General features: G+C 37.8%; 1 protein-coding gene across 4 annotated transcripts in view; it reads right to left on the bottom strand.

The window, feature by feature from the left end:
* Positions 1–825: 825 nt before the first annotated feature.
* dacha (dachshund a) overlaps positions 826–16,825 on the bottom strand; it is a 171,886-nt gene continuing 155,886 nt past the window's right edge. For all 4 annotated transcript variants that reach the window (XM_042340623.1, XM_042340622.1, XM_042340621.1 and 1 more), the window contains one exon: positions 826–5,125. In XM_042340623.1, the coding sequence (XP_042196557.1) occupies positions 5,091–5,125 (35 nt within the window). In that variant the 3' untranslated portion in view covers positions 826–5,090. The remainder of the gene's footprint in view (positions 5,126–16,825) is intronic.

Here is a 16,825-nt window from a genome sequence, read left to right on the forward strand (position 1 = left end):
CTTGTGCAATTGAAATCCTATCATTTAGGAATGCTGCGGCTATTTTGTTCAATGTATTTCTACTTTAGTCTGAGCAAAAAACACGAATAATGCTTGCATTCGATTATAGTGCCTATAAAGACAAAACAATTCAGTGTTTCACAGGGCATTTTCAAGTACAGTGACTGTTTGTAAGAAACTCCTGTGTTTTTTTTAAAGAAGTGTGATGGCATCTTCAACTTTCAGCTAAACAGGCAGAAAAGGAATACAGCTGTAGCTTGTGTTCTTTTGCAAAACAATGAAATAGAGGAGATGGCAATGAAGAAAGCATCGACCATTGAAGTGAAATGGACAAATTCACTGATCCCAAATTCACATCCACAGCTGTGATCAATTGTTAGTGATAATAATCTGCTGGATTGGGCTGGTCAAGAGATTCATCTGGTCACCATTCAAGTGCAATTCTTGTCAATTGTCAGTCTATTGCACGTATTGCTGCAAAGGATTTGCTCCCAACTTCCAAACTACGATTAAGGTAAATCAACTTCAAAAGTGGGGGGAAAAGATAGAAAGTTGGTATAGATAGAAAATAGTAAAATAAAACTAGATAAAGAGAATATTGAGGGGAAGAAAAACATTGACAGGGGTGAGTGCAGATAATGTTGTTTCAAATTATTTGGGTTGGTATATTCAATAAAGCTGTCCTGTTTGACTAGCTAAATGTTGCTATTTTGCACAGTACTGGTAGTGTATTTTTCTCTGGTGAAAATAAGGCAGTGAACGGGTGTAAAATCATACAAAACAGATGCAAAGTTTGAGTTAAAGGAGAGGAGGCAACCATTTGGATTAGTTGGTCCATTTCCAATTCATTTTATTGGTGAGAATACAACAAACGTGTTTATTTTTAATAACTGGATAGCCCGAGGCAGCTCAAATTGCTGTGTTTGTACACTGTCAGAATAAAATGTTCAATATCATTTAGTTACATTTCAGTCCCCAGCGTTAAATCAGATTCAGATGCTGTTAAGAGTTCGCTTTGATTACTTGGGAGGTAAACAAGCCAATGTGTTGTTACTATTGATGAATGTGGTACCCTGCAACAGTAAGTTAGAAAGATCTTTCAGACACTAGATTAATCAAATACATCTTATCACGCCAAAAGTTAACTTTCCTGCTTCTCATTGGAACTTTAAGAAAGTCCCATTGGAGAAGTATGGTCTAGTATGTTTTTTTAAATACAATGTTCTTTACCCAGGCTTGAATAAATCACCCTTAAAGAAAACCTGATGTCAGTCTCTACCCCAAACCTTGTATTTTTAATGCTATGCAGTGAGCATTTCGAGAAAAAACATGTTATTTCAAAGCAGCCTTTGGAGCTCATTGGGAGTTAAGTGCATTCAATTGACGATTGCACCTCCATTAATTGGTGGTGTACCCACTATTCCAATGGAAATGCTTATGATTTGTATCAGGCCAAATCAGATTCAGGTGTGGCTATTTTCTACTTCACAGTTGATCACCATTGATTGGTATTATACAAAGAAATGTGTGAACACTCAACAGTTGGCATGAACTGAAATTATTCCTTTGCAAGTTTTAATCTCAAAAGTTATTTCATGAAGCTTTGATCATTATAAATTGAGTGAAGATACCTTCAGTTTGATCTAATTTAAGGACTGGCAGAGAAGCTTGAAGTAAAAACAGTGTGTTTACAGCATTCTGTAATTCTTTTAATTTGCTGGCAGAAAGTGTGGGGTGGGGGGAATAAACATAAAATACTGGCCTGTGGCTCAGGTAGGGAACCATTATATAAAAACAGCAGGGTCTCTTAGATGCGTATATTGAATGAAAACATCTGCTGGTTTACCTTTCAGAAAGAAAATACATTTGTTAGCACTGGGCGGGGGTGTGGGGGTGGTGTGTGCAAATTGTTGCTTCACAACTTTAAAAAAGCCAGTATGAAGTGCAGAGAATATCCAGCATCTGGCCAGTAGGTATAAGATTGCAATGACTATTTACTGGTAAAACATCATTGTTGCCAGATACTCTTAAATTCTCTTTTTTTCCTTTCTCTAAATATGATCCCCACTTGAGTGTTTTTATTTTTTTTGCCACGTTCAACAGCGAATCAGCAATGAATCCAAACATTTTTTTTTAATTTTGTTTTTCCAGCAAAAAAAGCATTAAGCTACCAATGTTAAAATATTCAGAATACAATAACTGTTACATTAAAGGAAATAACTGCAGTCATAAACTGTACCTGATTCAAATGTTAATTTTTTACTCAGTTGAGGACTGTTGTACATCGTTTAGTTAAACACCTCACAAGATACTGAGACGTGACTGGTTTTGTCTCATCCCTCATCTCTGTGCCATCCACATTCTTTTCTTTTTTCTTTCTCCCCCTCTCATCCCTGGGCCTGACTTGTGTGATCTCCTCGCAGTTACTTTGAAAAGCTTTAAAATCTAAATATAATGGTAGCTGGAATTGTGGTAAGACAGAAGACTTATTTCTGATGCGTACTAGAAACACTTGAGCAACCAAAACCGAGAAGCAAATGTTCAAGCTGGGATGTTAGTTAATTCATGACGCTTGTGGCTTCAGGGACTGAATGAGACGGGAGTGTCAGTGATGAGCAGCTCTACAATCTGCTTGCTCATCACAATAAGTGCCCTCACTCTTGGGGACAGAGGTTCTTGAGCTCTGAATGTTGTCACATGAGGGAAGCACACAACCGAGAGACTGTGAAGAACAGCCATGTTTGTGCACACGGTGTAGCAGAGAAAGCGAGACCGAAACAGCCGTGTAGCCCAGTGTAGCTGTTGCAATTTCAGTTCAAATAACAGCTACAAGTCGCACACACAAAAAAAATGTCCATGGCACTTTAAACCATTTCACTGATAATGTTGCAATGGAGTAAATATGTAGATTATGTGTAGGCTCAAAGCTAGCTCTCATGTAGCCCTTTGTAGTACTGGGACTCTGATCATTTCTTTCAAAGTTATGATGTTCTACAGAAACTGAAAATTTTAATAAGGTGACCTTTTCATTCAGCTAGTGTTCGAACATTGTGCTGAGTAAGTCCTGTTCAATAAAACAGTTATTAATGGAGATGGATATCTGATCTAATCTCCACTTGTGCATGCACCATCTGCCACCACTTCCCATGTTTGAACATCATGAAGAAACATATTTAAAATACAGTAGCTCTTACTGTTAATAATTCCTCTTGCAAATAAAGGATCTTCTTTGCATGTGTACAGAACTTCGGGCTTTCTATTACCTGAGTAAGGTTTAATTGTTGGAAAGGGACCTTGAATGAATCCCATTTGGGCAGCTTAGTAGGGTGAAGGGGTCATTCAGTGGCAAAATTTAGGAACAAATGAATATTTTACATGCCCAAATGTGAAACTCTATAGTTATTTACATATGAAGCAAACTGCCCTAACATCTGACGGATGTATGTACAAGATCCTCGCTCCAAGTCACCAGTTGTTATTCTATAGGGAAGTATATTTTCTGTGAAATCATTGATGGCTTTTGTTCACAGTGCTGGTGCATGAAGTCCTTTGTCACAAACCAACAAGATGAGCATCGCCTCCACAAATAGAACCTCCCTGTTCTTTCAGCAGATCCGGCAGTGCAAACTATATCACAAAAAACCCCCACCAGGTCCTGCAGTGTGAAATGTTATTGAAACATGAGCCTCTTCTGTGATATTCATTTAAAATTCCTGCAACAATTTTGTCCCCTCCCTCGAAGCAAGGACTGGAATTTTTCCAGATTTTACTTCTCTTTGAGTGAGAAAGAGTGAAACTTTGCTGTTTCTCCAGCTGTACACACATCCATAAATCATTAATAAGGCAGTTAACTGAAGCAAAAATATAAATGATCTACATTACCCAACAGCACACTATCTTAATTTACTTCCAGTTATTTACAATTCATTTCTCCATTTAAAGTGATGATTACATTGGAACATGTTTCTTTTCTGACCGGATGCAGACAGAAGCCATTTACCACAGTGCAGCATTAAGTATTTAAGTTGCTTGTGTACATTTTAACAATGCCTGCAGGTGATATGCAGTGAGTTTGTGGTATTTTTATTTCACTACAAAGCTATAAACTTAATAATTAACATCAGCACCATTTTTTACTGTCAATCCAATCTGAACAGCAGGGGATAACGTTTTGGGAACAATTTTGCAAGGACAAAAGACAAACTGAAATTTCTATTAACATCATAGTTTACTATTTAACATTCCTGTTCCTTTTTGCTCAGTATTTGAGCTTTCAACTAAATAGTTTAAATGAGAGCATGGTAGAGAATACAAGCAACTAGCCATTAAAAAGTTTCAATTCCCAACATTCTACTGCATATATTTTACTTTTTTTCCCCCCAATACTTGAGCTGAGTGTAAAAGATGTTAATGATAAATCCATCCTTTTCTTGTAGATGGCTCACAAAACTGAAGGAGGTTGTCTTTCTGCAAAGCATTTCGGTTATTTTTTTTCATCCTCCTCTTTGCTTTTAAAAGGTCCTTAAAGTAGACCGGCTTGTACAGAGAAAGTTTTATTATTAATTTACAATGAACATATATTGTTTGCAGAATTCCTTCGGCCATTACAAAGTGTTCCTTAGTTGTCTTCTTGAGAGCCGATTGAAAGTCACCGGCCTTAGATCAACCGTGTTGTGCTGTAAATTCACTGTAAGTCTGTAGTTTCAGTCTGCAATCTGAATTGGCCCTTCACGTGGGTTTTGAAATAGCATGACACACTTTTTCCTTGACCAACCGAGCATGTTTCTTGCAATATTCATGGTCTGATGCAGCAAACTTGTTATAAAAACATTACCATGTTTCTTTGCTACATTTTGGCAATATTACCTACAGCCCAGGTGAGGCTGCAGCATCGATCCATCACATTGGGAGTAGATCAGAAATTATTTTCTTTTTTTTCCTTGTAAGTTAGCAGTACTGGAGGTAAAGCAGGCAACTGAGGCTGCTTCATAGGGAAGTGGCTTCAAGTACATACTGTACCTAGTCCTGGTTTCACTGGAGTGTGGAAGTATTTTCAGTACATGGCTCAGGTCAGTAGAAATAGCCTCTTCTCAGTACATGATAGATGTCTTCATGTATGGTCTATCTGTAAAAGAGTAGAAACAGTTGAAATGCTTTTTGTAAAAATAATCACCCAGAACGTAAGATACTATTTTAAGTCTGAAGTTCAAAAAGAAAATAAGATACAAACAAGAATGAGAAAACAACATTCAAATCTTGTTTTGAAGATAGTACTTTTGAGTCACTATTAGCTGTGTTGGGTGGTGGTGTAATCCCCTTCAAACATTCGGCATCCACACAGGAAAATCGTCAGCACCTATTAGGATTTGTGCATTTTCAAGGGTTTGACCCTTAAATTTAGAATACGGGAAGGAAACTAAAAACATGTTATTTCACCAACTAACTATTCCTGGCAAACAAGCATTCTCTGTACTTTACTCTATTTTGTGTTTCCATTTTGTTCGGAGTCCTAGTTTCCTGCAGAAACCTTCTCTGCACTCACTGATGCCGTTTTCAATTTTCAGTGACTCCCAATGTATTTTTATAGCAAGATGCCTCTTTATCCTTCAGACAGAATACTTGCTAAGACACACTCGGCTATGCAGCTGGACTAGAAGAAAGGCCGACAGCAAGCAGATTTGTCAGTAACCAGATGGGTCACGATACATGTTTTTAATATAAATGTATTATTTGTAATATAAGATGACTTTCATCAGATCTCCAGCTTGTATCTTGCTTGTGCTCCACATATTCAGTATCTTTTTCACACACATTCAGTGTCGGCATGCTTTTTTTTCCAATATGTTTTCTGCAAGATGGGATTTTTGTTTTTACCCTGTCCACAGAACATACCGGAAACACCTAACTCTGCACTAAAGACATGGGGTGAGAATCTCCTTTTGCCATAAATTGTAGTTACTTTGACGATGTGTATTTATAAAGTGTATTTTGTTTTTTTAAAAAAAAGTAAGATCATTTTCTCTCACTCGACAGAATGGTGACCTTAATCATTTTGATGCAAATAAAATTGATTTAAGTTTGTTTTTTCCAACATCTCTTTGCTTCTATGTGCATCTTTTATAATCTATTTGTGCAGCATTCCTCTAGAATCTCGTCATGTTAGTAGCCTGCAAATGAAAGAATGTGCACCTTTTATTTATAGACGCCTCCCTTCTATGCTGAGTGCCAGATTTCTTTTGTACAATTTGATGTTGTAAAGTTTCAGTGAGTCATTAACACCATCTTTCAACACAACATTTGAAAGTAAGTAAAACCTTGCCACATAGACAAAGCGCGCTGGTGATTCATTTGTAATTCTGAAGCCACTTGCTTGGTTCATTAAGAACAGGAAAGTGCTAATTAGGAGTTGAGTGCTTAAGTTTAAGTAGGTTAGTGGTTTAGAGCCCAAAAAGATGATCTAATGTGAATGGACAGGAAGGATGTAAACAAGAATAGCAGTTGGGAATGGGAATTCTCCAGAGTATGAAGGAGCTTGGGAATTTTATAGTGAGACCTATTCACTATCTTTGGACTGGAAAACTATATTGACACTCTATATGGACAAAAAACAGTCCTCGTGACTTTATCTGTGATACGCACAAGAATATCTTGTATCTTGATACACATAAGAATGTGTGTGAACTCTTACCTTGTGAATATTGTATTATCTTAGATTTATCTTTGGCTTAGAATCTTTACTTGAATAAACCTTGATTTCCTTGAATAAACCTCGATTCCCTTGAGGTGAACAGGAAAATAGTTTAAACGTAAACCCACATCTGGAAACTTACTGCTATTCTTCCACCTACAGTCGGCCATCCACGCACCACCCACCTACTACAAAAAAACTTGTAAAATTACCACTGGAAAATACTGTTAAAGATGTTGATCTTGCACTTCTGGGCACAGGTTGAAACTAGAGCAGATGCTAAATCTCTATCCATTTAAGCTGCAAGTGTGAAGAGCCTTGACCATTTAGGTTATGAAATGCAATGGGACTTATATTTTCTCATCCCTTTCATAAAAGCCACTCAATTGTAATTTTCTGATTTTGGGATAGTTCGCTTTATAAAAAAAATCTATTAATTGTTTTGGCATCTTCAGACTATTTTTAAGGTTTTTTTGAGAAATAAAAAGTACTGACTGCAAACCTCTGGAAATTTCCACCATTAACCATAAAAGCATCTGAAGACTCAAATCAGGTAACAACTCTTGTGCTGTGTACTAAATGCTTTAATTGATTAAAATAGCTAATGCAACATTCTGACAGTTCAGCTGTATTGCTGCTGACTCCACAAGCAGAAGAAAAGAAATCTCCAGAGATAAACAGAATGGAAAAGCAGGAGTCCACTCAGCACAGTTCAGAAAAAGACGTAACTACAGCTAATGCATTCAGACAATTGCAGGAGATTTCGTAAAGTTTTTTGGGAACAAAAGGAGCATTGTCCAAAATTTCCCACAATTGTTTGGAAGCAAGGATGCTACCAAATAAGGCTAAATATCCTTAACATTGTGATATTTTGCATTAACTACATTGCCAACCATGATATAATGAGCATTTGCAATATGTTTAACTCATCATCATTCATCACTGCAACTCTCTAAGTGGCTTGATTCTATCAATTTTACCCCAGCATTGAAGTTTACAGATAATTGTAGGTTTTTTTCTGTGTAATTTGTGCTGGTAAGTATCAATATTTTTATCTAGAGAGTAATCGACTATCTCACTCATGCTCTGGTGGGGAATGCATCTTATCTATTTGATTAAATATATGTCAGCGCTTTTGGTTGAATTGTAGATTTTTTTTTCTTCTGGAAAAAGTACCATCTGTTGTAGCCTGATTTCACGAGGCTGGCATTGGTAACCATCCACCCCTATCAAGCCTGTAGGAAATCATAGCCCACTCGATTACTTTGAATACAAAAGTACAACATATGTGGTACAGCAGAAAGCCTGTTACCCCTAGCTAGGTGATACTGCTCTTTTAACAATCAGACCTCTGATATATACAATAAACTACAACAACTTGCATTTATATAGCACCCTTCGTGCAAGGTAAAGTCTCGGAGCGCTTAGCAGTGGTGGAGCCTGATGCTGAGCCAGAGGGAGGGAGTGGATGACTGTAAGCACTGCAAAGAGCAAGGTCTTCATGCATGATCTGAAAAAGGGGAAGGAGGGGGCAAGGCGCAGGGATTGAGGTAGAGAGATTTCTAAAGTTTCAGGACAAAGTGGCTGAAAGTACAGCTGCCTATGATGGAGTTGAGGGTTCAAGGGAGAAGCAGGAGAGTGGATCAAGCAGAGCGGAGGCAGCAGGTGGTGGAGTGGGGAGTTAGCAGGGTGGAGAGGTAGGGAGGTGCCAGGGCATAAGGGGATTTGTTGATTAGTTTTGAGGATTTTGAAGTCTAACTGTTCTGTGACAGGGAGCCACCAAAGCCTGGCGAGGACAGGTGTGATTGGGGTATGGAGTTTAGAGGGGGTGAGTATACGAGTGGTGGAGTTCTGGATAAGCTGGATTTTATGGATAGTGGAGTTGGGGAGACAGGCGTGGAGGGCATTGGAATAATCAAGGCGGGAGGAGACAAAGTGTGGAGGAGGGTCTTGGTTACATTGGGTGTGAGGTACAGTTGATAGATCCATATTGGACAATTTACTTTCGTTGGCCTGTCTATCATTCCCATTGCCGCTAGCATTTCAATTGCCCAAAGCCTCATTTTCATCACTTTATATAAAACCTTGACATAATAGAACTTTGCGGTGATTGTCTTAGAAGCATTTTTCTTTTGATCATTCATTATATTTTAACTTTTAGAAATTATAAACTTCTCAAGCACTCAGATTTGCAGTGACGAGACTGCACAGTCACAATAGGGTGAAACTGTGATTGAGAAAGATATTCGAACTCATATTTCACATGTGAATTTGTAAAGGATGTTGTGGCTAAAATTATGACTCTAAAATCTTGTTATTTATGCTTTGTACTACTGATGTACTTGACTGCAAGAGATTGAGATACCAAAGATGTAGTATTGAAGTATTGTCGAACCAGGATATATCCCAAATGAGTTGTTTTTTTGATGAGGTTTATTGGTATACCCAAGACAGTAACTTTATCGTTCTCTGCTATTACTGCTATTGTTTACACAAGGATGTAATCTACATGTTAATTATCCAAATGTATCTGAACTGTCCAGTCCCATACTCGTGTGGTAAAAGACATAGCATGATGGGACAGCAAGAAAGCAGTGAGTAGAAGTGGTCTCATTTAGAACGAATCAATGAGTGTAAGCATTTTGCATGTTAACTGACGTGGATATTTTTGAACCGAGATTGAAGCTATTTAAAGGATAAATTGCCTGTGTCAGTCAATTCCATTCATTCCGTGACCAATTGTGCATAATGCAGCAATGGTAATTATACTGGGATCAATTTCTTTATTTCTGAACATACTGTAGTAGTTTTCTTCAGTCTGAAACCTTTTGTTATCACGATCCAGGATGAAGCTCATGGAATAGTGGGAAATTGTGATGATCTAACTCAGGCCTGCTGTACATCTCTTTCTCACCCCCACCCCTGCCACCCACCAAACCATTTGCGAGCAAGCTTTCAGCCACTTTACCACGTCCTGGAAACCCCTCCCGATCAAAAAAAAAACTCTTGTTTTCAAACCCCTTGTTTTTATGAAGAAAAGGTTCCCTCTTTTAACCGTGCCTTTGGTCATACCCTCTCCCCCCCCACCCAAACACACACGTGCACACACACACACACACACACACAGTTTTACACACACGCACTTCTACCCACACCACCATCTCCCACCCCAGTTGAGGTTTCACTCCATCTTGGTACTTTGAGACATTATCCTGCATGAAAGATGCTGGATAAATCCACGATGTTGATGTTGTACCATCTTGTCTGTCTTTTATTGGACGTTTACCAACTCAATCAAATTCCAATTTTAATTTGTTTTGTTTTTATGCTAAACTGTTGAGTATTATTGTTGCCAAATATGTTTAATGAGGTTGTATGAATTGTGGTTTAAGGGGTCATTTAATATTTGGTTGGTTCTGATTGGGGAAAAAAGACTGTTATCTCTGCTACTTTCCCTTTTTGATAAATACATCAATATTTTCCTTTTGACTTTCCCTGAGGGCTGTATAAAAATGTTACAATGAGAGGTATCTTTCAGAGAAGGTGTGTAGTTTATTATTAGAGGGACTATAAGCAATGATACCACTGAATGGTATGTGGAGGGATTGGCATTTGGGGAATCAATTAAAATATAATAGAAAAAAGTGTGTAAATGAACTAGGAAATATACATTGAAATGGAGAATTTAGAAAAGTTGAAAAATCAAAATATTTTTGAACAATCTAAATATGCTGTTTCTCCAACCTCTCAAAACACCCAGATGTGTATTGTAAAATAAAAGCATATTCAGCAGCACTGTCTCCCCAGAGAATAGGAGAAAGAGGTCATAGGAGGAATCTGGAGATTTTATTGAGCTTTTTTACCTTTTGACCTATATATGGGGAGCAAACGCTTCATATTACATTGCTAGAGTACAATTTAACTGTCAGATTGTTTTGTTCACAACGTGGATTTTCTTTAATCCAATTGATATTGTGACAACTGCATTCATAATACTTTGAACTCCAGTTTATTTTTATTTTCCTCAGATCCAATACATAGAAGAAATAGTGGTGCAACATTTCATAATTAGAAACGAGATGTAAAATGACTGGTAAAAGCATTATTTTCATTGATAAACACCTCCTTTTTTATTGGAGGTGGGAGAGAGAGAAAAATCCTTGCAGTGCTGGATTTTACTCCCATTGTTATAGTTATGAGATCAATTTTCCATAAATGTAACCACAGGACATGCAGCAATAAATGCTGATTACAGTAGATGTGGTGTTCTAGTTTATAAAAACTGCCACATTTTAACCAGGACAGCTATTTGTTTTCCCTCCCTAATGTACAGAGAAACGATTCTACCTTAAAGTGTAAAAGACAACTCATCCTTCTCATTTCGAACATTGCTTGCTTCGCACATAAGGTCAGAGTTGCTTCAGAATCCAGCAAGTACAGAATCCAGCAAGTGTAGGTTATCCAATACTAAGTACAAATGTTCTTGGGAGAGTCTCAAATAAGCTGATCAACATTCTCTCTGCATCTGTACTTAGTCAATAAAATAATGTTCAGCACTTTTTATTTGCTACTCTGCGTACAAATTAATTTAGGAAACAGTGTTGATATTATGTGCAGCTGGGGATTTGAGAGCAGCTTTTAGCTCTGTTCTAGAGACGTAGTCAGCCCCAACAAAGGTAATCAAAATTAATGAAATCAGTCGTCAGTGCCAACCCAGCAAAATTCTAAAGTTTGACAGAAGAGTAAAGAGAAATAATTAGATTTCCCTGGTATAATGGACGTTAAGGAGAAACCTTCTGCGGTCAGCTACTGTCAATACAGTTACAGTGCCTAAAGCATTTGCAACTGAGCTTGAAATGTGTGTCTTGCATCACTCAGCAAAATATGTGAGACTGATAATTTGAAATGACTTTGTATCTTGTAAGGAAAACGATTTTTCCAAACCCATCGCATCAGATTAACCACTTTGCTCTGGAGGCCCTTAGAATTTCATTACAACTACATTGTTTTTTTTTCTTTTGCTGCCTTTAATCTCCTGATTTCGTTTTTTTGTCTTTCTCTCCCTGAATGAGCCATTCAACAACAAGCAATCTCCTTGCAGGAGATTGGTACAGTCTGGGCTGTGAACCTCTACGCAACAGCTGTCTGATGCTTTGTGATCCCAGGAGGTGATGTGCCCATAGAAATACATGTCTACATTTCCAACCATGTACTTCAACTATGCAATGCGCAGAATTTGTTTTCAAAGTGTAACTCAGAATGCTGCTATGCTGTTTTGTGTTATAGAATTTTCTGTAATGTTTGTAACAAGGAAACAAACTTAGCATTGGGGCTGAAACTTGCCACAAGGGTATTGAGAGTGTTATGAGGATAGTATTTGTGTATAATTTATCGTACTTATTATAAAGCTATTTTAAATATGCGAGTGGCCTGGAATCCTCATGGCAGATTCGGTAGTGGATGATTGTAAATTTAGTTCATGGGGCTTTCAGCCGCTCTCCCATCTGCCATGGGATGTGACTGCCAAGTGAAGAAGAATGTAGCATAAACTTCCCTCAGACACATTGGTTTTGTCCTGACGTTTTCCTCTTAGATTCTGTTTCTCTCCCCTTCTGTATTTCCTTCTTTTCTTTCTTCTATATTTATGTCTCTCATTCCTTTTTTATTTGTCTTTACTACTCTTACCTGTCTTCCCCTCTGTTCTCTCGGTTTTTGAGAGCTTGCCAGCAGCAGACTGCACATTGGCAACAAAACGGTTGTCGAAATTCTCTGAGAATCTCTGTTGCCTCAAAATATTTTGCAGTTCACACGAAGCCTGGAAAATGCTGTTGTTAAGGCTACCCAGGGAATTGAAGCAGAACCCTTTTAAAGGGAATTAGAATAGATGCGTGAGAAAGACGAATATTATTATAGGATGTGAGGGGCAGGAATCTAACGGCTGAGCGAGATTATGCTGGATGGCTCAAATGGAGACAAACGCTAGGACAGACTTGAAGCACTATTTTTGTGCTTCATGTTATATAATAATTTCTCGTCCATATTTATTCTAATGGGAATCCCATTGGAACGTAAAACTGGAATGTTACAGACATTGAAAGAAACAAGTTTTCATACAGCAAGTAGTGTCAGGTTGTTGTGGTTATGGTGTGCCAATTGGTGCACTGTCGACAGGATGAACAATGATGTGAAGGGCGAGCTCAAGTTATAGTGAAATAGAGGATGGCAGGTCTTCCAGCATAGGGGCTATGAGAACTACTTACTACCAGTGAGAACTTTAATGATTGAGAATAGCTACTGGCTCTTTTCAGTTGTTCCAAATTGATGGCAGTACTCTGGGCTTCAAGAGTTTTTCTTGCAAGTCTTTTATAAAAAGGGGTCTTTGCACTGCTTGCAAAGGAGATCATGTAGGACAAGTTGCACTATGCAGTAGAGGATGCTCCAGGGCTCACTTGGGACATATTCAAGGAGGACAAACTCTCATTGCGTCTATGAATTAAAATCCTTGCATTTGATATAGCTCCTTTCATGTTGGGAGGATGTCTAAATGAACTTCACAGGATTTATTGTGATGTTTAGTGACTGTATTTTGTAGGTGATCTAGCTCATCCTAAATTCCCTGACTCCCTGGTGAAAGTCGAATGTAGTAAGCTATAAATATTGTACAAAAATTAGATTAGTTTAATGTCACCATTATTATTTTCAGCGGCCTCATTTAAAACAAAAAGCAGCAGGCAAACTGAGCCTGAATCACCTGCACAATTGTCGCAGTCAGTTTTTTTTAATATATACTTTAAGATCAATGAAAGTATGATTAAAAATACATTTCCTTTTTTTTAAAAAAAAGCAACAAAGCAAAGACTGTTCAAAGTGAGCAGTGTCACATTTGTCAGCCAGTGTCAAACCACTGCCCTCACCCATTTTCTAAATGGATAACATCTCTGAGACTGATGCGGCGGCAGATCTACAACACACAGAGCGATGCACAATAACTCACTCCAGCAAATTGTATGGCCTGTCATAATAAAACAAGCCCTGCTCAGACTTGGTTTTGCATACAATAGCCACATTTTCTTTTACATTGTTTTCTTGCCTTTCATTTAACATTCACAGAGTCGGGCTGCATTTTGAACCGAGTTGAAAATGCGGGTTAACTACTGAGAAAGACCTCATAGCTCATGAGTGACAAAAGAGTGTTTCACACTCATGAAAGAACCCCAGTATGTAATTCATCTCTCCTAGTATTATGCCCTTTATATCCCACTACAGTGGCTAACTATGTTGCTATGGGGATGCTAAAGGAACAGTTTGAATGTCAAAGTGCTTAATGTAGTCCAGGGATTTCAGTGTCCAGAGCTGCTCCCGCTCGCTAAAGATGACACTCTCCTTGTAACAGTCAAAACGCTTAAATTGACATATTCAACTATTTGTTTAAATTCAAGGAAGCCAAAGCACTTCTGGATCCCGATTGCAGAGTTGGTCAAATACTGAAATACGAGTTAAGGGCAAATTATTTTTAAAAAGAAGAAAAAAACGTGCCCTTCAGCCTTCTCTGATTTGAACAGTAACAGTACAAGCTGCTAACCAGAGGACGACCAGGTCCAGCACTAAAATTAAAATAGTGCGAAGGAAACAAGAGAACAGTCACTGTTTTTTATTTCAACAACCTCTCAAACCAACACTAAACCTGAACTCGGGTTTGACAACAGCCTCCAGCAGGTCCTACTGCAACACAATACAATGCTGTCAAATATCACCTCGCTTTACAGTAAAATTCTGTGAAGCACTTTGAGCCAACTCAACAACATGATAAGGTGACAAATCAAAAAGTGAGGATTATTATCGTGCTCCAGCTCAAACTTCTTAGTTTGACAAAATGGTTCCCTGTGTTTCCAGTTAATTAATGTGCATGTTTCTAAGGCTTATATTTGTTCGGGTGCTCTTTATTTTTGACAACTGTTGTTTCCACGTTTAATAGTAATTTACCTATTATTTCTCCTGTTCCCTTTTTCCCTGTTAAGTTTCTCTGTCGATACCTATGAGTATGGTGAGTATGTGAGATAAAACCAATGTTTTTAGAAAAACACTAATACAATATGAAAGTTGATTTTTTTTTTTAGATTCTTCCACCTGATGTTAATTTTAGGAAGGGAAAATGCAATGCCCTTCAAAATCTAGTAAAGTTCCAGACAGTTATCCAGTTTGAACCCTGCCTGTCCAGAAGTTAGAAAACCCTTGTGATAAGGACGGTGTGAATCTCAAGCAGGTTGGAATATTAGCTATTTGAGGCATCACAGCCAATGTCTAACTATGCTCGATTTGCAGATTTCAGATTTGTTTAATTTTTGTTTTCAGTTCGTTACCAAATTGAAACTTGGCAATGAATGAAGATTTTTAGTTTTGTATTGATATGAAATAACCACCTCTGGCAAGTTTGATTTACTGTGAAATTTAGTTTTGTTTAAAGACAGACGTTTATAATATATGCAGCAGGATTATTTCACATGGAACACTTTGGCTTGTCTTTCACACACCCCCTCCCAACCAGGAATATTAGACGTTTTGAGGATCATTTGCCAAGCTCTTGCCCCACTGGAAGGGCCTATATGAGCCTTGGTGGTCAGATCCAAACTGCCTTCTTTTTGCCCAGTCTGTGCACCTCTTTATTGCAGTCGATGATTCTTTACATCTGTGGAGTCTGTGTTTGGGCTCCTTATGAATCAGATCAGTTCAACAAATATTTTTACAGAATGGAAAATAAACAAGAATAAAAATTCGAACATAAACTTCTCAACAGACCAGATTTAGTGCTGCATTGAGAGCCTTTACATAAACACACGGGTCAGCGAAGAGGTCAGAGTCAAAAGATTTCCATTATAGTAACACTTCGAGTCATTTACTTAAGCTGTGTCACTGGATGCTTCACTTTTGGAGATTTGTTAAAGGCAAACACAGTAAATTCTGCAAACCTCATCTGGTTGCAACTTAGTATCCAGTTAAACACATTTATTAAGAAAAACTATGAAGGCATAATTTTTTATTAAAAATTTTTCGCCTGTGGCTTTGCTTTAGATGTATGGGAACAAGTGAACGAGAAATATTAAATGGAATAATGCATGCGGATGTAAATTGGGAGGGATAAAGAGGAAAATAAACTCAGTTATCCCGCTGATTTAATTTAACCAGATTGATCCACAAAATGGCAATGAATCAAAAGACTACATGGCTGAAAAAAATATAACTGTTTTGAGTTTTTTTAAAAAGAAGTTTCATACCCTGGTAATAGACTGAAGGGAAGCTTCAGGGATAAGGAATTTTATTTTCCTGGCATTTCCTTTAAGTGTTTGGGAACTCTTTGTACGGACGGAGAAGGAGCCAGGAACATGAGAAACAATTGAACGGGAAGCTTAGGCAAGAAAGAAGGGACCCACAGTGAATGTTTGTGTGATTTCTGCATGTCACTTGTAATGAGACATAAATCTAGATTCAGCATGTGTGCACAAAGATTTTTCCTATGGGAAAATACAAACAAATAAATGTATAAAAATCTCTCAATCGGTTTTTGCCATCTGTGAATTACATTTGGGAAAGCTGACTTCAAATAATAAAATCCTGAGGGGATTCAAGGCTCTGACAGCAGAGAACTGCCTCATGTCATCTATTTTACCTGTCTCTGTTACAGTTTCTGTTCCATTTAACCTCTGACCCTTTTGGAATTGCTTTAGTATTTCTACATTGGACTAAAACCACAAAAATGAAATCATTTGTTTATTTCCCATTCCTGTATTCAGCAGCTTTCTGCTGTGGTTTCCAATCCGACTAACCATATTAATATTCCAAATTCTCAGAATATTAGCCTCCGGTTATTCAATGAAGAGAGGATTTTGAAACAAAGAGCATTTTAAGAATCCACTCCTGCCTGCATTTTTCAACTAGGTGTGTCTGAGTCCCAATCTTAACAAAGAACACAGAAAGGTTCAATATAGAAGGCAATCATTGGCCCATATTGTCTGCCACAAATGAGATGCTCTTAAACAAATGCCCTTTGTCAAATCTCCTCACTTGCCAGTTTGTGTTATATTATTGGCTTTGTGTTGAAGACTTGCATCCACTTGCAAACTCGTATGATGCAAAACCCTA

The sequence above is a fragment of the Callorhinchus milii genome, unplaced genomic scaffold, assembly GCF_018977255.1.
Source record: "Callorhinchus milii isolate IMCB2004 unplaced genomic scaffold, IMCB_Cmil_1.0 Scaffold15, whole genome shotgun sequence".
Lineage (NCBI taxonomy): Eukaryota > Metazoa > Chordata > Chondrichthyes > Chimaeriformes > Callorhinchidae > Callorhinchus > Callorhinchus milii.